This window comes from Periplaneta americana, chromosome 6 (assembly GCF_040183065.1).
Source record: "Periplaneta americana isolate PAMFEO1 chromosome 6, P.americana_PAMFEO1_priV1, whole genome shotgun sequence".
Lineage (NCBI taxonomy): Eukaryota > Metazoa > Arthropoda > Insecta > Blattodea > Blattidae > Periplaneta > Periplaneta americana.
Genome location: NC_091122.1, coordinates 20588605 through 20610576, shown reverse-complemented (window position 1 = coordinate 20610576; position 21972 = coordinate 20588605). Strand labels below are relative to the sequence as shown.

Here is a 21972-nt window from a genome sequence, read left to right as displayed (position 1 = left end):
CTTCATTCCATCAAATAGGGTATACAGTATTTATTTGGCCAGACTCCATTCATATTCTGTTTAATGAAGAAAAGGATTGCTTCAAAGTTTCTCCCCCACTCCCCCAACAATAACATAAATTACGTATGTTAGTCATTCCTATTGGCTGGACGATACAGACAGCAGTACACGTTTATGTTATGATAAGTTTCTGTTTCTTGATGTACACTTATTCTAAATTTATACTCACAAGGGAACTGTTAATGACTGGAACTTTTCTCAAACTGTGCACATTGTTAGATCTCCAGACAAAAAGAAAAGAATTAGCTGCCCATACTGATTATAAGACTACGAAATTGAAGCCTGAATAAAAGATTATCAAAAAATTATGTAGGCCCTGGATATGAGTAGATAGTGTTTACTCAGCTGTCAGAGCACATTCAGTGTAGGTCTCATCTTGCAAGTCACGTGACAGTGTAAGCAAGAAGGGAAGAATTGGCCTGGGATCTGGCACAGTTCCTGCATAGCTCAGTGGTAGAGTGTTGGTACACTTAGCAAAAGGCTCCGGGTTCGATACCTGGTCCTGGAACAATTTTTCCTTTCTGGTAGTCAGATTTGCAAGCATGGAGAATGTCAACTCAACTAGGCTACTCTCTTCAAATAAGTGTCATTTTTTTTAATGCTACATTTCAAGTAAGTTTTCATACCCTTACAGTTAGTATGGTCAGCCATTTCTTTTTATTTATATATCTGCTGTGCAGATGTTTGCGCTGCTTGAGGGATGATTTCGAAATGAGCTCCTTAGTAGTTTCCTTGTTAGTTTTAACAGTGATTTTGATGGAGTACACAACATATTATTATTATTATTATTATTATTATTATTATTATTATTATTATTTGATAATAATAATAATAATAATATCACTATGATCACATTTCCAAAATTACTTGTAGTTGTTGCTCTTAGCACTTATTTCACAAAAGAACAGTACAGTTAAGTACATAACTAATAATTACATAATACTAGAATTTTTGAGTAGGCCTAATTGTAGAGTTTTACATCTTTACAAGTGCCATTACAAATAAACAGTGCTGTAGTTGGGTCAGAATGTAGTTCTGGTTAAAATTTAGTTGGACTTTACCATTCCGATTCCAGCTAAATATTTATTGGTAAAACAGTTGTTCCCCCTCCGGATTCAGTATTCAAGCAAATTTTAATTTACGTTAGGTTTCCATTAAACAGAAACACACTAAGTTAGAAAAATACGGAGTAAGATGTCAGCAGTCCAGCTTTTTTCTCTATCCAATCCAGCAATATGCACACAGACAGAGAATGTACTCTGTTATATAAAGATGTAGTCTCAAGAAATAACGCCAAGCTAGTCAATTTCCAGTGTCACTAACTGAAATTCTTTCTCGCTAATGAATTTACTTGTAAATAGCCTGAATTTGGTAATACCAAAAACTGGCTTCCTGAGCCTGATATCACTGGAATTGATAGAAGTGTGTGCAGACTCTGCGATATTTTTTGTTTGCTAGAAAAGCGATTCTTCATAACTGCTTTCCGTGAGTTTATTGACTGTGAAACTGAAACACATAAACTGAAAATTTTAAAACAAACAATTGACACTCTGCCAATTTCAACATCAGAGTTCAAAAGATTATTTAGCACAATGAATGAAGTAATATCAAAGAAGAGAAATACTCTCCTAGTCTCCAGGCAACTGAGTTGTTATTCATAAGCAGTGTTGGTTCAAAAGTTCAATCCACACCTTTATGTACAATCGTGGCTTTGAGATAGCAGATGAAACAGCATGTAGGAAACTACAGCCAGTGAAAGAAGTTACATATGAGGCAATCTGGAATCTTCTAAAATAGACTGTAAATTGAGTTCCACTTAAAATTTTTTCCCAGCTACAGCACTGCAAATAAATATAAATTAAAGAACAGAACAAATAAGTAAATTCATTTTCTACTTAGTGTACATTCTTGTAATAGTGTAACTTTCATCAAATTATTTAATATTTCTCAAGTTTTGAGTGTGTGTTATTTGGCTTCTCACATAGTAAAATCAAGTGTGAATATATATAAAATTACTGTATAAGTATAAATATTACATTTCTATCCAATAGACTGAACCTGTATTTGTTAGTCTTTTTAACATTTTAAGGATAGGAAACAAATAGAGCATTTAACAGTAAAATAAACTTTGTATAAGTATAGTCGCGACGCTGTTATTCCCGGCATGACTCCTCCTCTTTGCTTATGTCTTAGGAAGTGAAGGCTCTATAAAGTCTAGGTAGGTAGTATCGTTCGCCATTTTTGTTCTTTCGTCACCGAGCTACCAGACAAGATATCTATTTGCCACACCGTTAAACATTATCATGTCGTAGCTCCTATGATAATAAATCAAATGCATTGTAATTCAGAAATAATTGCGCTGCAAATAACGTCCTCATGTGCTTTCTGCGAACGCCAACGAAAGAGCCAAATTGGCGGACGATTATATTAAGTATTTATCGAGCCTTAAGAATTGCATAACGTCATCATCAGCGAATCACAAGACGCACACGTTTAAATGTAGCCGATCTACAATGTGATTGGCTGCCGGAAATAACAGCGACGGTACTATAGTAAATATTTTTTCTGGTCATTTCATTTGTTGTACAAATGTAAACAACAAACCATAAATGCTTTAAAAGCCTAAAACAATACTGATAAAGAGGAAACTTTGGTGAGACAAAAGTGATAGATCAGGCACGAAAAAAAATCGTTCAATTGAAAATTAGATATACTTTATTACAAAAATTCAACATTTATTTTACAGAAGACTGTTCAGCCCGTCAAGAACCTAAAAACCTTCCTTCTCTTCCCACTAACTTTCATGTTCAAAATCTCTTTTTATTAAAGTATTAACAGACTGTACAATGACATACACAATTTTACATGTCATGGACGTTGCTGATTCTTTAGTAACTAATTTGTTCATATGATTTACTTTCAGTGTTAATATACTACAATGTCATCAAATTCTTGCGTGTGTTTATACAAACGACTTTTCTTGTAAATTTGTTGAAGTTAACATTACTGTCTGCCCTGTCCTTAAGAGGTTAAGTGGAGGATTCACTGTAAAATGGTCAAATTTAGATTAAATACATGCATAAATCAAGACTATTAAATGTTCCAATAAGTGCATTAGAATGCAGAATAATGAAGACGGATAAAGTATGTTCTGTCTTAGAGTTTCTGGCAGGAGATTTATAAAACAATAACTAAAATAATCACTTAGATCTTTTAAAACTGTAATGGTAGAAGAGGCAGAAACAGTGTAAAGGAATGTGATGTAGACAGAGTAGCCATTGAACGACTGCACTTTGGTGAAATATGAATTTTAAATATGTAACACAGAACTGATAAAGGTTTTGATATTAATTTAGGGGAGGCAAGATAACTGATATTTCATATATAATACAAATTATATTTATGATATCTGTTGTTAAGGGTGATAATATACCTTTTTGTTAAGTTTATTAATTATATACACTTCAACATCTGTGGTCATATCGTGTGTAGGACTTGGGTATATCAGTAGGCCATTTTTACTATTATTGAGTTCCTGTTACTATTGTTGTGTGTTATAGGTGACGTGTTCATGTAACTGATTTGAGATTTTGATTAATGTTTATGATATTGGTGACTGAGGAGATGATGAATCATAGTACGTATATTTCCAATCCGATATTTGCCTTTGTGATAGGAAAACCATGAAAAAATCCAGTCAGATTGGCTGGCTACGGAGTTTGAACCCGGGATCTCCAGATTGCGAGTCCCAAACGTTACTGTCTGAGCCAACTCACTTGGTTCAATAAATTTCTTTATGCCAATGGAGAGGTTATTGACACTTGATGGACTAGCCAAGTTAAGAAGCAAAATTTCTGTAGGCCTAACTACCCATATCAAGAATATATGAAGTTATGGCTGCACATAAAATGTTATCTGCTCTTGGTAGAATAATACCACAGTCTAGTACATACAGTCACGAAGCTTGAGGTGATTTTTTGCATTTCTCGTGATACAGTATTCCAAGTGGCTAGCAACTAGGGGTACTAGGGACAATAGACTGTGCCATATTTTACATTGTTGTGAAGAAAAGGAAAAGTTGTGTGAACTGTGAAATGTTCGTTATCAGTTGTAATAAATATTAATGGCTAAAATACAATATTTGGAATAATAATATGGGACAAGGAGGAGACGTTTGTAGTGCTATAAATATTGCAGCAACAGTAAGAAAAAGAGGCCAGAGTTAGCTTTCTTCCAAAAGTAATTTACAATTCATGTTTTGATTTTCAGATACGTCAGTTATTAAATATAATAAATAATGTTAAAATGTTCAACCTTATGACTTATCAATTTAATATTAACATTTGTTAATGCATGTTAAATATAAATAATGTATAAACATTTTTGCCTTTTACAGCATAATCAGTGTTCAATCTTATGACATCAATTTAATATTAACATGTATTAACAAATGTTAATACTGAATTGATAAGTCATAAGATTGAACATTTTAACATTATTTATTGTATTCTTCCAAAAGATCCAGCAAAGTGAGTTTATAAAACATAGTATATACTTCACGAAAATAATAAATAAACCTTATGTAGACCTTGTTTAATTTTTCAATAATTTGGAAAGGTGTTAATTTTTTCAAAAGAACACGATAACGAAAGTATAATACATTTTGTCATCTACTAGGTTAAGGGGCTGCAATGGATGATAGTAGCGATCCTACTGGCTAGCTACTAGCAAGTTCAACTGTCAATGGATGCATATTCCCTACATATTGAGCTTCGTGACTGCATATACTAGACTGTGATAATACATCACCACCTCTGCTTTCCACTACCATGTACTTCCGCATTGTCTATCAAAAGCTCTAAGACAAAGTTATGTAATGTATTAAAAAGAAAGTAAATTTATTAATGAGATTCATAATCTTTATATCAGTGGTTGAATTAAAAAAAAAATGTTGCACCAAAGTTCACTTTACTTGTAGAGTGAATAATTCCGTGAACCACTGGCATCTAAGCATTGTATGTACATAATATACTGCACTTTCAGATTGTTTATTGACAAAATGTGTTTAGTACATGCACTTGGTTGCATGAATATCAGCCTATGTAAAATGTGTTACAGTAGTTGGAGGCCTATCAGCATTTGAATAGAATTAAAATATAATACATTTTGTTAAATGTTACGCAAAATGGTACTGGTAACCAAAACTTAGAAAATGCTTCACTAAATGTAAAAGTGGACGTGCATAAGATGCCGGACTATGCTTTTCGTGTTTAAAGTCCACGAAATTATAGATTCTGTCACATATTTTTAACAAATCAATGACCTTATTTACAAAATCTCTATATCAGTTTAAAGGCGAACATATTATCATGTTGAAATTTATTTTATGCTTTGACAGACTTGTATATTTTATATTATATTTAATTTTGTAGAAGTATATATTTTTTATATAAATTACTGAGATAAATTAAAAGATAAATAATTTAAGACATTTAATTCAGTCTGAATATTCGCATTTGTAACGCAGGTATGCTATATGATACTTTATTTACAATAGCCACAGTATATAGACCAGTGATTGTTATGTTTTTGTTTATTATGGCCACTGCATTCGACCTACCTGTGGTGGTGCATGACTTAATATGTTGTTGAAATTGGTATGTAGTGGCACAGGAGGTGGTGGAAGGCAGTTGCTGTGGACTGTGGTGGGAGGAGGAACAACTCGTGGATATTCTGGTTCACTGCTACCTGGCGGTAAGATTGTAGAATGATGGTGAGACGTGTTGGCTGGCGGTAGAAGAGAAGAGCTTGCAGGTGTCAGATTTTTTGTTTCACTTGCAAATCCAACTACAGATGAAACAGACGGAACTTGCTGCAAGAAAGAAAACGTGTAAGTAAATTTAATACTTCTGCTCACAATTAGATTTTCATCTACACTTTATAGCCACGAAATTATATCATATTTGATTTCCGATTTAGCAAGTTGTCTACAATACAAAACAACAAAAATGGTAATGATAATGATAATGATAACAATAATAATAATAATTACAACAACAATAACAATACTTAAATGGAAGTGTAAAGTAATATTACATAAAAATACTCATGAATTTAAATACTATTATAGTCACAATCATGCCATGGTATGAAAGAAAAATTGTGACTATAATAGTATTTAAATTCATTAATATGTCACATCAACGGACGTGTATACGTCACCAAACATCGTAAGATGAAGATTACAAAAATACTCAGTTCTTCCTTTTTCTCTAAAAACGTCTATAATCATGGTGTTCATAGTTATATACAATAAAAGTGATTTAATACAGTTATATGAACACTTTTTAATGATTGAACAAAATTAATAAAATCGGTTAAAAACCATACATGTTTCGGAGGAATGCTCCTCCATCTTCCTTAAGCTATGGTGTTCATAAATGACCCTGTGACAGAAAACTCGAAACGAAACAGTATTTCCTCCCCCCTCCCACCAGTTTGTCATTTGACATTTCTGGTCTCTCCTGGCAATGGCTTATTTGTAACCCACTTCCGAGGTTGGGGCGCCTGGAAGGCGGAGTTATGCTGCCCCGATGATATTATGATAGGATGATTATGAAGTGTCAGGAGAGGTCTTAAACCTAAGCCTAACCTAATTTCCAGACCATGGACGAACAAGGAACATTCTCCTTTAAGGAAAAATTCCTGTGTTCTAACCAGGAATCGAACCCGGGACCTCATGAACTGTAGTCAGAAGCTCTGATCACTAGCCCATGAGGCTGGTCAAAAGTAAATGTATATGTATACAATAGTTTACCTTGTCATTAATTTCTGGGAAGATAGTACTGAGGTTGAAGTTGGCAAGAGTGTTTCCACTGGTGTTTGTAGCGTTTGGTGAGGCATTGGCTTGCTGTTGTTGATGTGAGGCACGCGTGAGTGAGGCATTCTGTTGCACAGGAGCACACGACGAAAAAGGAGGTAGATGACTGCCTGAATGATGATTGGCTTGTGACGGTGTCTGTGTTGGAGGGCGTGGAGGCGGAGGATAAAGTGTTCCTTGGGGGGTGGGTGCAGGACCTGCAGGGTAAAGCTGCGGCCCTGGAGGAGCCAAAAATGTCCCGCTTGTATGGTGACCTAAGAAAGTTGCGTCATCTGCTGCCAACATAGGTGAACCAATTCCAGGTGGCATTGGCAAATATCCCAAATCTACAAGACCAGTGATTCCTGTTGTGGACGTCGAAGCTGATACTATTGGATCAGGAATCCTTCTTCTGCTACCATTTCCGCGAGACTTTGTCAAGGAACAATTCCCATTATTACTGCTGGCTAAGTTATTAGTCTGGTGGTGAAGTGGTAAACCTGTGCTATGGCTACCTAGCCTTCGAGTGCTGCTAACATCATTAGAAGTCATGTTAGCATTACTATTTCTATTAGTTTCTGTTACTTGAGTTGATGAGTTATCGTTCCTAGCAGGTAACTGCTGGCTTGCTTGGTGGTGGTGATGGTGGGAAGAGGTAGATGTGGTGGACTGCAAATAAGAAGCATTATGTCGACCTCCATTATTTCTGCTTGTAGACACTCCTTTCATTATAGAAGGCGGGAAGATTAAGGAATTATTGGAATCTGATGGTATAATGGCTCCAGTGAAAGTATTGCTACCAGAGAGATCTGGAAGGAAGCCTGTTGGAAGAGTAACGGGAGGATTGCTGGCATTGGAATGCCCGCTGTTGGCATTTGGTACAAAGTTTGAAGGGGGATATAAAACAGCCGGGCCTTGCCCGCTCATGTTAGTAGCACCTCCAGGATAGCTGAATGACGTGTTACTGTACGGCTGTTGATTTTGATGAGAAGTCTGTGTGAAGTTGTCATGGTGACCATTATTCTGAAGATTTGATCCATTCCCGTCCTGATGATGTGGCGGTGGTAAGTCAACAGGTGGGAAGTAATTTCCTGGTAAAATCCCTTCGTTACCAAATGACGACGACATCTGTAGCGGCCGGGCAGACTGGGGATGATGGTGATAGTTCTGGTTATGACAGAATCTTTCTGATACCATGGGAGGTGGCAGAGATATAACTTTATTATTGGTTGGTTCTTGAGGTAGATGAGTTGTGTCGGAATTATTTTGGGTATTACTACTCAGTCCAATGAGTGCTTCTGCAGAATAGCTGCTTACAGGAGCTTTATATGCTGTGGTGCCTGTTCTTCCCGGTTTTCCTCTGCTTGGAGACCAATGGTGATGGGTGTTAGTGACAGATGATGGTGGATGGCTTGCTATGTCATGCACTGGCATGGGGAACCCTGCATTGCTTTGAGAGATAGGTGGTATGAGAGTAGAATTGTTTTCTGATGCGTAATGACTTTCTCTGCTGCCTTCATTGGGCTTCCTGTTGTTGTCACCAGATATCGCCATAGTGTTTGTGTTCTCTGCAATGCTGAAACTCATACTTATCTGCTGCTGCTGCTGCTTCTTGTTGCCGTCTCTCTCTGAGGCATTTTGAGTGCCGGCAGTTCTCTTAGCAGATGGCCCCACGTTTGATGCTGTGGCATGCTGTCGCTGTTGGACTGTGTTGTGTTTGTTCCCGCCATTGACTTGTCTGTTATTGCTGCTTCTCCTCGCCGTGGCACTCACTTGAGTTCTTGATGACCCTGCACCTGATTTCACTTGATCAACCAACTGACTTACAGAAAGAAAGTTCCCTGATGCACCTGCAGAACCTCCAGATGTTCCTCCTTCAGAATGAGCATTGTTACGATATTCTTGTGTACACACTCTGCTACTGCTGCTGTTATTGTTGTTTCTTGTCTTATTCCCAACATTACCATTGCTTATTCCAGATTCCTTTTCATTGTGTCTACTCTGAATTTGTTTTCCTGATGACACATCCTGTCTCCTATCATCCAAGGAAACGACTGATGTATTCTTTTTATTAATTTCGGAATCACCGAAGCTTGAATGCATGTACGGCTTTGTATGACCATTATCATCATTTCCAGACATTGGATAATTAGTACCCAAAGCCAAGTCTCCCACCAATGTTGGCAAAGTTGAAGGAACAAAGTTGTTACTGCTCATATCAGGTGGCATCATAGATGAAGAGGTGAAAGGAACCTTCCGTGGTGTCCAAGATATTGAATATGCTTCATTATAATTTTGTCCAGGTACAGGAAGATCTGTAAGTCTCTGATGTGCTGGGTTATGGTGTACATTTCTTCCAGAATTTATGGTTTCTTCTTTAGAACATGTCAAATGGGATGTTTGGCGATTATTTGAATACAGACTGCTGTGTGATGGAAGAACATGGCTACCATACAATGGTGCATTTCCAGCGAAGCTTCTGCTGTCATACGTTGGCGGAGTGACATTAGAATTGCTCATGAATAAGTTATGATTAGATGTAGTGCTACAGAATTCAAACTCTTTATTTACTTGAACAGGATTTGTCTCTGAATTCATAACAGATGTTGCAGTTACTGGTACATTCCTGATGACAGTTTGACAAACAGAGGCAGAGGAAGATGATGAACAACTGGTGCGAATATCTGGCGTAGTCATCCAGTTCACTGGAGGTCGATGTTGCTGCGACGCTTTTATTCTATCAGTTGAGTGGTTTGTTCTCGTTTGTCTAGTTTTAACTTCAGCATTAGAAGAACCTGGATACTTGAAATTTTCATTATTCCCACCCTCATCCTGGGATCCTGAGACGTGATTTTCATTGTTTGTGTGGTGAAATTGCAAATGAGATGTGGTATTGTCTCTCTGAGGTACTCCCAGTGATCGTTGATTCTCACTACTGTACAGACCCTGGAAGGAGCCAGTCAATTTCCTCACTCCATCATTCATAGACTTTCCAATATTTCCATCGCCCTTACACTGCTTCTGGCAATTACTGTTGTGTGCTAGTCCTTGCATTTCACTGGCTGTTGAAGCTGGCAGAATTGCAGTAGTGTTGTTAGATACGTTCATATCAGTCTGAGGAACTGATTTTTGCAAAGAAGCAGAAGACGATGCACGTTGTGGCATATTCACAGATGTGTTCTGTGATGGAGCACTGAAATTTTCACACTGATTGACGTTAGTTGATGCTGACATTGGAGACAGAGTGGTCCAAGATAGAATGCTGAAATTAGACGAATTATGTGCCACGGAAAACGATGCAGCCCCAGCTGCCTTTGTCTGATCATTACTACTGGAGGCTTGTGTGTACATTGGTTGTGAATGCAGTGCAGAATAATCATTATTAAAGAGATTGTACGAGTATGGCTGTGGAGGTACTGAACTCGACACATTATTATAATGAGCAGATCTGCTTGGTTGAGATGCTGGAGGTACAGAATTTGTGGAGACTTGGTTAGAGAAACTATGTTTTGCAATGTCTCCAGCAGTAGAAACTGCGGAAGCTGAAGTTGCAAGAGATTTGTAGCTGATGTTGACATTTTGTGGTTCCTCTGTAACTGTGTTTTGTGTGGGATGTATCTTGGTGAAAGAATTCTGGGTTGCCCTGTGAGTTGTTGCAGTGTTCCCTGGAGTTAGAGTGTGTGACAACACGTTTTCGCAGATATTATTGGTTTCTTTGTTCGTAAGGAATGTCTGAGTGAAATTTGTAGTAGTGTGAGTTGCATTACATTGCGCGCTAACAGACATTTGTGGTTTCATACATAATTCTTCAATAGGCTGGACTACAGAACTTGGAAACTTGTGTATGTCTATATTCAGTTTCTTAGCACTGTCCCCACTCACTGTATTCTTCATGGTTACAGATTCAAACATAGGCAGTGATGGCTGAAATAACTGTGAAGACACGTGGCATTCTTGATGCTGCTGACCTGATTTGAATATTGTGATATGCGAATGCGAGCTGGAGACGGGTTGATTCTGTGCATTATTTGTAGATACTGTCGAGGTTCCAGTTTCCATCTGTTGCGAGTAGCAAGATGTATTTGCATTTACTTTCCGATCATTCTGCAAGATGTTATATTCACTAGTATCAACAGGTAAACATGTTTTTATTGTTATTGACATGGAATTTTGAACACAGTTTGCTTCTGCTGACTTATGTTCGAGATTGTTGAAAGAATTAGCTTGTGTACCAATACTTCTGCTCCTGGAATTTACTTTATCATGAGGCTCTACTTCGTCATTATCGTCTGTCCACTGTTTGCCACTGTTCCTGGGGAAATTTGCCAAATGCAGAGAAGACGTAGTGGAAGAACACTGTTCAGAATTTTGCGTTGTAATTTCTGTTCGTTTTTCTTGACTACTGCACACAATTTCATTTTGATCACGATTAATGCTTTGTCCACTCTCTAACTCTCTAGCATAACCTTTGTCTGAAACACTTTCAAGAGAAGAAATTGACGTTATTTTCAATGGGGATTTCGTAGTAGTTGTTTCACTCGATGTAGCGGTTACATTCGCATCATCTGATTGGTGAGACTTGGACAAATGCTCAGGTTCAATGCTGCCAATTTGCAGAAGTGTGGATGATCCTTGCATGCTGTCACTGCCAACCTCTTCTTGCGAATCTCCCATCATTTCTGTTACTTTGGAAGACGATACAAGAGGAAATGCAAGAAGGAACGCTGCTGTTGGAGATATTGACTCTGCATGCTGTCCACTTGATGGAACTTGCAATGAAGCAAACAGATCACCTGAAAACTCTGAATTCTGAAGAGAGATGCTTAAAGAATTATTAACATTAGTTTCATTGTCATCGATCTTTGCATCACCTTCTGTTGAACTGTTGGTAATGGGAATGAACGTGTTTTCACTGCAGTGTGTTGCTATAGCTGTAGTCATAGAATATAAGCTGTTAGGTTGTAATGATTTATCGGTACTCATCTCAGTAGATGTTGTTGACTTTTGATGATCCGGTACAGATGGACATGTTCCAATTGAACTCTCATTACACAAGCCATGTTCTTTTGCATTTATCACATTTATCTCTTTAACTAATTCGTGCTGTTGCTGCTGCTGTTGCTGTGGCAACATCGAAGCAGATATATTGTCAGTTACTGGTAGTAACTGATATTTAGCACAGGTATTATCCTTAATTGTATTTTCTTTGTCCTCTTGCCAAGGAGAACTTGTCATCTGAACTGACTTTTGTGGTATGCCTAAAATTTCACGATCCACATTTTCAGCATCTTGTTTACTTTGAAGGGACACAAGCTGAATGGGATGATCAGTCGTATTGTTTTGGAGAGATTTTGTTGTGAGCTCAACATCTGTACACAAGTTTGTTACCTTTAAGTTTTCTATGGACTCGGACAGCTCTGAAGAATTATGATTTTCTGGCTGTTGAGAAACTTGCGAATTATCGGCATTATTTTCTTGCAAAATACCTGACGAATTTGAGGTAGTTATGTTACTGCATTCGTCTATTGAAGATTTATCAGCCTCCTGGACACCTAATGATGATGACGATAATGATGGTGATGACGATGACGATGATGATGATGATGGTGGTGGTGGTGGTGGTGGTGTCGGTGATCGTGCCATAATTTCAGCTTCAGATGTAGGTGTAGTATCATTTAGTGAGGTATCACTTCTATTTATATTCGAATCAGAAGATGCATTGCATTCTGAAATAGTGTTTGAAATAACCTGGTTATCTTTACTGCTTATTTCTACAATTTCATTTACGTCCTTTGCTACACATGAATATGTTACTTTAACAGTCTCTTGTTTCGTCTTAATTTCCTCATTTTTTCCTTCTGCTGAAACAACTTGCTTGTCACAATATTTTAAGACAATACTATCATCTGTAGAGTTTGGATCTTGAGAACTGTTGCCATCAAGGCATTTTGCAGGTTCTGTGACACACAGAGCATCTATTGTGTAAGCTCCAGTATTGGCAGATTTGAGGGTTGCTAGTGAAGTTTTTAGTGTGCTCTCAGGTAATGTAGAACATACTATATTGGTATGTGGATTATCAATGTCGGTATTATCAGTCTTTGCATTGTGATTTACTACATCACATTTAATTCGTTTCTTCTTGTTTCCAATCTCTTCACTATCTTCTTCTTCTGATTTCTTTCTCCTTTTAGTGGTTGGAGGGACTTCTTTTACCACAGGTGATCGAATTTCTTCCTCTTTGTTTTCATCTTCCACTTGAGTGTCTTGATTGTTAACCTCTATAGTTCCACCTTCTTTTACATCTTCATTAGCAACGTCTAAAACATTATCAACTTTGAGCGATTGTTTTGCTTTAGAATTTTCATTATCATTATTATTAGAGACTTCTGAAGTAATTTTATTATCTGCATTTCTTTCTTTTTGTAGTCCACCATCTTTTTTAATATTTACATCTGTAATACTGGCGTTTTCATTGCTGCTGTCAAGTCCATTATCTTCTTTTTCGCTCGCAGATTTGATTGATTTTTCTTTTCCTCTGCTCACAGAAGACTTTTTGGAAACAGAGCATGGAATCTTATTACTACTTCCTGACACAGTGTTTACGGGTTTTATGCCTTCAGAGTCACTCTTACTTTTAGCTTTGCCAGGAGACTTGGCTGCAATTGTAGTGAGAGGAGCTTGTCCCTGTTGACACTTGACAGGCTGATGGCGTGATGTAAGAGCAGGGATAGGGACTTTATTAGAAAATGTAGTTACAGTGGAATCTGCAGCTTCTGATTTTTTTGGAACCAACACTGGGAATGAACGCTGCTGTGGCTTGGAACTTGACGTTGTTACTAAGGCAGTACCATTTGATGAGGTAGTTATCGTAACTGCGTTCTTCCGTTGCTGCATCATTATCACCGGCGCGGGGTTGGCAGGTGCTGGCAGTTGATTTGAATTGACAATAAATTGTGTTGGTGTTGCAGTAAGCACTGTTGGAGTAGGGGGAAGGACCGGAACAATGTTTCCATTTGCCAATATCAGTGTACCGGGCCCCAGCCCCGCTAATCCTGGGCTGTGATTCGTCAGGACTGCAGGTGGGGGGCATGTCTGAATACCAGTTGCTATCACAGGTGCAGTGAGAAGATGGGATTTAGTTACTGCGATCAAATTATTTGGCTTCCTCTTATTGACTCTAATGTTGTTAGAGGTAGAATTTGAAAGTACCAATGAAATTGGCTGTGGTACTGGACACGATTTTGTTACTTTCTTCCTTATCGTCTGAGTGGGCATCATGATACATGGCTGTGCTCTATGTTGGTTCAAAACAGAGGTAGAGTTTATGGCTGTCTGTTGGACTCCATTATTTCCCTGAATCACAATGAAGCCTGGGGGAAGTGGCGCACTTGTATTGATCAAAGTGGAGCTGGCTGCAGTAGTTGTTTCATGTACTGATATTGTTGCTGAATCAACATATGCTGCTGGAGATGTGTCAATATCGTTCATTGTCAATCCTAACAGTTGTGCAACTGTTGGCAATTTATCACCAAATAATTTTGTTGACTTTCCTGATTTGTTTTGGTCTTTGGGTTTTTTACAGGCTGTGGATTTTTTTGAGGGACTGGACGGGATTCTTGAGATAAGTGCAACGGGTTTTATATGCTTCGCTGGAGTCACTTTTGATGTATTGTTAATTACAGGCTTGAGCGGTGTTGCATTTGTTCTTGACAATTGAATTCTGTTCAATTTCTTCTTTTTCTTCGGCTCAATCTTGCTAATTTTTGGGTCCATTTTTTCTGAAATAGATATCATAGTTTAAAGTAGTATGCATGAAAAAACTAGAGCCAAGATACATGTAGAAAAATATATACTGAAATATGCATGTGAATACCCAATAAATAAGTATTCACTATACTTCTGTAAGAATAATAATAATAATAATAATAATAATAATAATAATAATAATAATAATAATAATAATAATAATAATAATAATATAATTAAAATAGGACAGCAATTTACGTTATTCTGAAAGTTGTCTCTAAAATTTCACGTCTCTCACTGAAGAATGTAGCCTATCATGCTATGAAAATTTTCTAGGTCACAATATGTCATCAGTATTTATTAGTGTTGTGGGATTTAATCGACTAGATTCTGTTATAAGATTAATCGATCAGAAATGTTTAATCGAATAATCGAGTCGATTGAAATTAATGGTTGTAGTTAATATTAATTATTATTTTGTTAATAAAAAGTCATACTAAAAATTCCGACAATATTCCTCTCTCGGAAATTGCTTACTTAAAATCACAATAGTACTGTTATTTTCTAACTGCAAAGCAGATAGCGTAGGGAAAATCTTTGCACAAACACTTCAGAAAGAGATGGAGATATGACACTGACCTAGTCTACCTCTATTGAAAGCTGAAACACAATGCGAAACCCTTAGCTTTTCTGGGATTCGTTCGCTCATCCCTTATAAAATAGCAAGTTAGAATGTAAGTATCTTCTTCTGTTTCTAAAATCTGGTAATTCGATTAAAATAGGGGTCAGTCTTCTGTTTTGACCGCTGTACTTTTGCAGTCACAGTTTCTGTACAGAGTTTGTGTATGAAGGTTGTGTGTTTAGTTTGATAAAGAAAACAAATCAGTTTTCTGTGGTCTGTGATAAGTGTAAACTCCATTATGTCATATGAGAATTTGAAACGTTTGGATTTAAATTGAACGACTGTGGAGAAGTGCTTGACAGAAAAAAAGTTTTTTCGTGTTTAGTGATGCATGAAACATTGTTACTTTGTTACTTAATGTAGAGCGGCACTTAATTCGGAGCATGTGAATACAGTCACATGTTTAAAATCATGGATGAAGCAGTATTAACTAGGTGAGTCTCCATACTTTTTGTTATTTATGTTTGTCTCAAAAATTCCAGGAGAAATTGACACAATAAATTATAAGCCTCATAATAAATATGTTAGTAAATAATTAAAATAGTTGTTTTGTAATACAACGATACAATATATACAGACATACAACATGTAATACTTATACTTATCACCGAACACAAATTAAATTTAACAATAATTGTGTGGACCTATTACAATATATTAAAACATGATTAAATTCAAATAGTTAATCGATTAAATATTTTGATCGGTCAACAGCACTAGTATTTATGAATATCGTAGATAGGAAAGAGTAAAATTTTAATAACCTTTTACCAGTCCACACCTGTGGAGTAATGGTCAGAGCGTCTGGCCGCGAAACCAGGTGGCTCGGGTTCGATTCCCGATCGGGGCAAGTTACCTGGTTGAGGTTTTTCCGGGGTTTTCCCTCAACCCAATATGAGCAGATGTAGCCTATCATGCTAGACCCCGGACTCATTTCACCAGAGAGACGCTAAATAACCAGAGATGCTGATAAAGCATCGTAAAATAACTTACTAAAAAAGTTTCACCATTAAACAAAATACCACTTTCTTATACATATCAAAAGCATAATGAGAAACATATTATTAAAAGTTTTAACTTTTGTTGATCCAACAATCCAGTTCAAGTTGAGATGTCATGAAGCTCTCTAAATCTACGAAGAATATCTAAGTCTACAGTGGACTATTTTAATCTAAATACAATCTCAATTATATTGAAGTTTATGGCTTGCTAATAGTTTCTCAAGGAGTTATTCCAAAAGCTTTTGAAGATTTTAGAAAGACATTCGACTTGCCAACTTCCTTTAGGAATAACATTGTTGTAAATGTTCTAAAAAAATCATGTCAAATTTTAGCTAATCATTGTTTCACTTAACTTATGTTTCATTGCACGTTTCTATTACATTACTAGTATTAATGGTTCCTATAAACATGAAATAATGAACAACTACTATAATGAGAGAGTATTACTTTTCTTTGCCTTCTCCAAAGGTAAAGCAACATCTTCAAGCTTGAACTTGTTGGACCACGGCAGTGGGCGAGACGATTCCATAGCCAAATGGGATGGTACAGAGATACCAGCATCTCGCAAGAGATTGACCAACTGCTGTACTCGCTTCAACAACTCGTCTATACGTTGTTTCAGTTGTTGCACCTGTTTTGCTGAAGAGGAATTATAGTATGTTAGTCATAAGGAACGACCACTCACATAAATTGAGGGAAAGAAGGCAGAGGATGAACACTGGAAAGTATTCTTTTCTCAATCGTACTATCAGGAACTGCAATGCTTTACCTGCAGACTTACTAAAGGCTTTACCAATAACCAAAAATGTATTTAAAAATAGGCTTAAGGACTTTACTAATAGACGGTAGTATATTATACACATTATTTAAAGGGTCTAATTGATATTTTGTTATTTGAAGTGTTGTATTAGTGAAGAAGTGTGTTGTGAAAGTGTATCTTTAGGTGTTAAGTTCTTGCCCTGACTATGACAGAAAATGCAAGAAAAGCCGTGACTGCCCATTTAACTTTCTTGATCATTAAAACCTGATCTCGAATTATCCAACTCTTTTCTTTGAAAATTTGAATTAAGTATGACATTTTAATGATGATTTAAAAGGGAATTTCAAGAGGTATAATGGCTAGTTCGAATTAGGCCTAACCAACGTCCAATTAAACAGTCTCCACTGATGCTACCATATGAAGGCGAAAGGAAAATTTTAAAGTGAAGATTTTTTTTATTAATAAGATACTTACATGTAAATTCATCAACGTTGCCCTGCAGCAAATTCCGATTTTCTTGCTGCAACTCACGGATGTAATTAGCTGCTTTCTGTAATATTTCTACTTTGCTAAGTGTCACTCCAGGGTCATAGTTGGGTAAAAGACTGCCGAGATCACTGAAGGAAATGTTGAGCCGCTCACGTCGGTCTCTCTCCCATACTCGGGTTTTGGTACTGTAACAATCAATCCTCAAAAACTCAGCTATTTAGAAATTATAACTTGAAAAGATCAATTATATGGCAAAGCAATGATCACTTACAAGTAGAAGCAAGTTTATTTTGAATGACCACTTATGTTTTAATGATAACTGTCAAATCATTCTGTCTAATTTTCAACATTAAAATAATGTCATACAATTAGTCACGTCATTAAGAACCAACATCTTGGCCCTTAAAACTCACGAAGAGTCTATGACAATATAATCACCTACTCATCCAGAACTGATACTGTGAGATTATGTGTTCATGTGCCAGTTTTCATCCTAGTTGCTGACTGCAATTATTCTGCCATTTTCTATCAAACCGTGTTAGGTGATGCCAGTTATGAGAGCAACTCATCCATGCATATCAAAGCTATTTAAGAAATTTTAGCTTATTTACAGTAGATGTTGAAAATGATTTCCATCTGCACGCACACACTCATTCTCTTCAAATGATTGCAAAAACCAGTATCGGTAATATAAATTTTTACTCTACTGTCTCTATCTCTAGGAATACGCTGTTGTACTGAGAATGTTTTAAAAATACTTTTAATTTTAAGGAATTAAGTGCCATTTCATACTCACTACTTTGACTAGACACTCCAGTCTCTTGAGCAAGATATTTAAGTGATTTTGTTGGTGTGTGTTCTAATCTTTCAATAATCTCGTCTAGTTTGTACTTACTTACTTACTGGCTTTTAAGAAACCCGGAGATTCATTGCCGCCCTCACATAACCCCGCCATTGGTTCCTATCCTGAGCAAGATTAATCCAGTCTCTACCATCATATCCTACCTCCCTCAAGCTCTATTAAAACCTGGCGTGTCAAATTTCGCTTCTTTTCAAGTATGTAATGTTCCCAACTCTTTCAAATTTTCCACAAACCTTCGAACAGTTTCTCTATTTATAACATTAGCATCAGGAAATTTATCTGGAAACACTCTTATTGTCCAACCAAATCACTCAGTTTCACAAATGTATCATACAGAAATACCCATTGTTGTAAAGAACATTTCATATACAACATTTCGATATCCTTGTCATAAAGACTCTAAGCCTATAAGTACACTACTGAATTCTTAACACTGTAAAGAAATATTACTTATTATCTCACAAAGACAGAAACATTAAAATTAATGCAACTGTTAGCTCATACACTCAGTGTAGAACTAACTGAATACTGCTGAACAGGGAAGATAGTCGAATAACAGTAAGCTTAACCTTGCCATCTAGCTCACACTCAATAAGACAGCAGAAAAGCTGACTCACAAACGAATAATCTTATTGTACCGGTGTACTGTATGACTCAGATTTTATGTAGATGCAAGCTGCTTAGGCCTACACTATCAAAAGTAATATTGTAAAATGGGGTGAATAGGGACGAAGTTTTATTATTTTTTATTTCTATACATCAAAGATTAAATATAATAATAAGAGTGTTTATTTTTTAATTCATAATGAATGAACAAAATAATAAACATTCTTATTATTATATTTACTCTTTGACACAAAGAAATAAAAAATAATAAAACTTCGTCCCCATTCATCCCCTGCATTTCTATTCACTCCATTTACGATAGATTGTTCTTTATTTGCTAAGTCTAATATAATTTTAGGAATAGATTTTAATAAAAAATTAAGTCATTTCTTAATATAGGGATTACTCTACATTAGTTACAAGAAATTTGAAAAATTACTGATATCGTTAAGCCTAGTATTTATCCTAGTTGGCATTTCTGAAAGTGCATGTTTCAAATAAGGGGCAATTGGCGTCCCTTTAACAGATTACAGGGGATGCAGAATATTTATCTTAAACATAGGACTGTCCCTTAATTTTCAGGATGACTGGCAACCCTATATTGTATGTTCGAATCTTCAACACTAAATCTTCTGGATTAGGAAAAGAGATAGACTGGCATGTAATTTATTAATGTAATTCATAAGATACAATCATTTGGTAACACCTGGGACACAGAATACACATGAAGCTTCTAAAGTGATATTAATCTGCCCTTTTAATATTAGAGTAATCCAATGAATCCATTAAGAATTATCTATTCTGTCTATATTTACATTCGATTTTATTCTAAAGGAGTAACACCACAGATATCCTAAAAATAAAAATATAAGATGATTTGGAAGTTGCATTTCTTTCTCAAAAGAAAAAATAATATACATAACAGGTTATCAGTACAGTATGTCCAAAGAATTAGTAATAATTGAGAATATTTGATTACCGGTATCTTTACAATGAAAATGGTTGAAATCGTCAATATTACCTGCAATATGAATTTATGTGATAAAATTTCGTGCTTGGTGATAACCATACAGAATGCTCACTAATGTCTCGATGACGGCACAAAGCTATTTCAGACTAAGGAGAACGAGAATTCATTAGACATCACTGAGTCTGGATAATACATAAGCAAAATAACTGTTTCACTTATTAATGTCACATTAAAAATATACTTGAATGAAATCATGTCTAATATCATGTAAGTAAAATAATGTAAATTATTTTCCGATACAGGCCTAAATTATAAAACGAATTGAAGGAACCACGAAATTGAAAAAAGCCTATCACAATCCTCATTGCATAGTTTCTTTTTACTAAAACGGCAACAACACACATGTTTATGTTTTTCACAAGATCAGTGTCAGACTTTATAAATTTATCTTAAATAGCCTAGTCATATTCATATCATATAACATATGACATATACCACATATACTATCCCCACATTAAATTTTTATTGCCACATTCAGACTATTAAGTTATAAGTATATTATTAGGTGTACAAACTATGTGTAAGTGAAGAGAGAAAACCTTTCTTTGGAACACTTCACTAGTTTATGTATAAAAGTAGTCACTAGCATCATTCAATAATTTTAGAAGAAATGAAATAAGCAAGTAGAATATCAATAACATGACAACCACAAACAGCAATAATAACCGGTATCAAGTCAAGAAACTACTTGGTTTATATTTTAAAGCAAGAAATAAAACAACACTCTACCCAACAAAAACTGTGTCTCAGAGATAACAAGAATAGTTACTGGTAAGTACCTTTCTAATTTTGCACTCTAGTAAGCTTATATAGGCTGTAGGGGCAAAAAAGAGATTGGGAAGGGAACTTGGGGTTTGTTTCTGCTAAGCACAATTATTTTGATAGGCCTACAACATTTTTAGGTTAATTAAATTATAAGTTTGGCTGAAATAAGGAGAGATTTTATATTGTGGAGTGTGATATTACTGTAAATGTATATAGTAAGTTTGCAACTTTGAGTCATCACTTTAGACTGCTAAAAATATAGCACGAAATATATAACCTTCTATGAATTTTACCATAAAGATATATAAGGACAATATCAGCTCTGCACAGAAATTTATTTCTTAGATTGACATTTTCATGGAATTGTCCAATGAAATGTTTCCATAGCGGTTTGGGTTCATAGGTTGAAAGGAAAATTGAGTAGTGGGAAGACATACCACCTATGGAATGAAATGCAGTCTTAATTTCAATACATTTAATGAGGAAGGTAAAATAATGCAATAATTTCACTACATTCAGGTGAAAAGGTTAGAATGGAAGGCAGAGACATGCAAATGCAATTCTTCTTTATAAATACATGATATACAACCTTAATTCCTTCTTTGGCATAATTAGGGTATTGTAAATAGTGTTATATGATGCTGATGTCCCCTAACGATTGTCATTATTAAAAATATATTAAATTTGCCAACTAAACCACTTGGACACAGCTGATTTTACGGGTTATGTTATTCCTTTGTTTTTACTGATGTAATTATTACGGCATCTCTTGAGACTTTCTGCAACTACATGATATGTATGATAATATTGATGGTGGCACTATCTGGTGGGCGAACTGTAAAGGAAGAAATGACAGAAACTAGCTCTGAAAAGAGTCGATGGAATGTGTGTAGGATGACTAGGCTGTTGGCCAAAATAACCCTCCTGAAAACGTCTTTCTGCTGTAGTAAGAGCTCAGAACCTTCAAATACTCTGTCTAAATAGATTAAATCTGGCCAGGAGGTTTCTTAAAGAATCTAGTTCTTAACAGAAACTGAACATAGTCTTCTTTGCTATGTATTTATTTCCGGGAATGTTATTGACTGCTACAACATTTGCTTTAACTTCAAAGC

The 21972-nt window shown here is 35.9% G+C and overlaps 1 protein-coding gene across 1 annotated transcript; it reads right to left on the bottom strand.

Moving 5' to 3' along the window:
• Positions 1-1172: 1172 nt before the first annotated feature.
• Positions 1173-21590, bottom strand: LOC138701130 (serine-rich adhesin for platelets-like). The gene is made up of 5 exons (XM_069827726.1): positions 21450-21590; positions 17583-17782; positions 16796-16987; positions 6878-14697; positions 1173-5932 (listed from the first exon to the last, which is right to left on the bottom strand). Exons 1-5 carry the CDS (start codon positions 21467-21469, stop codon positions 5657-5659), a joined length of 8508 nt encoding a protein of 2835 aa, XP_069683827.1. The 5' UTR covers positions 21470-21590; the 3' UTR covers positions 1173-5656.
• Between the last annotated feature and the right edge of the window lie 382 nt (positions 21591-21972).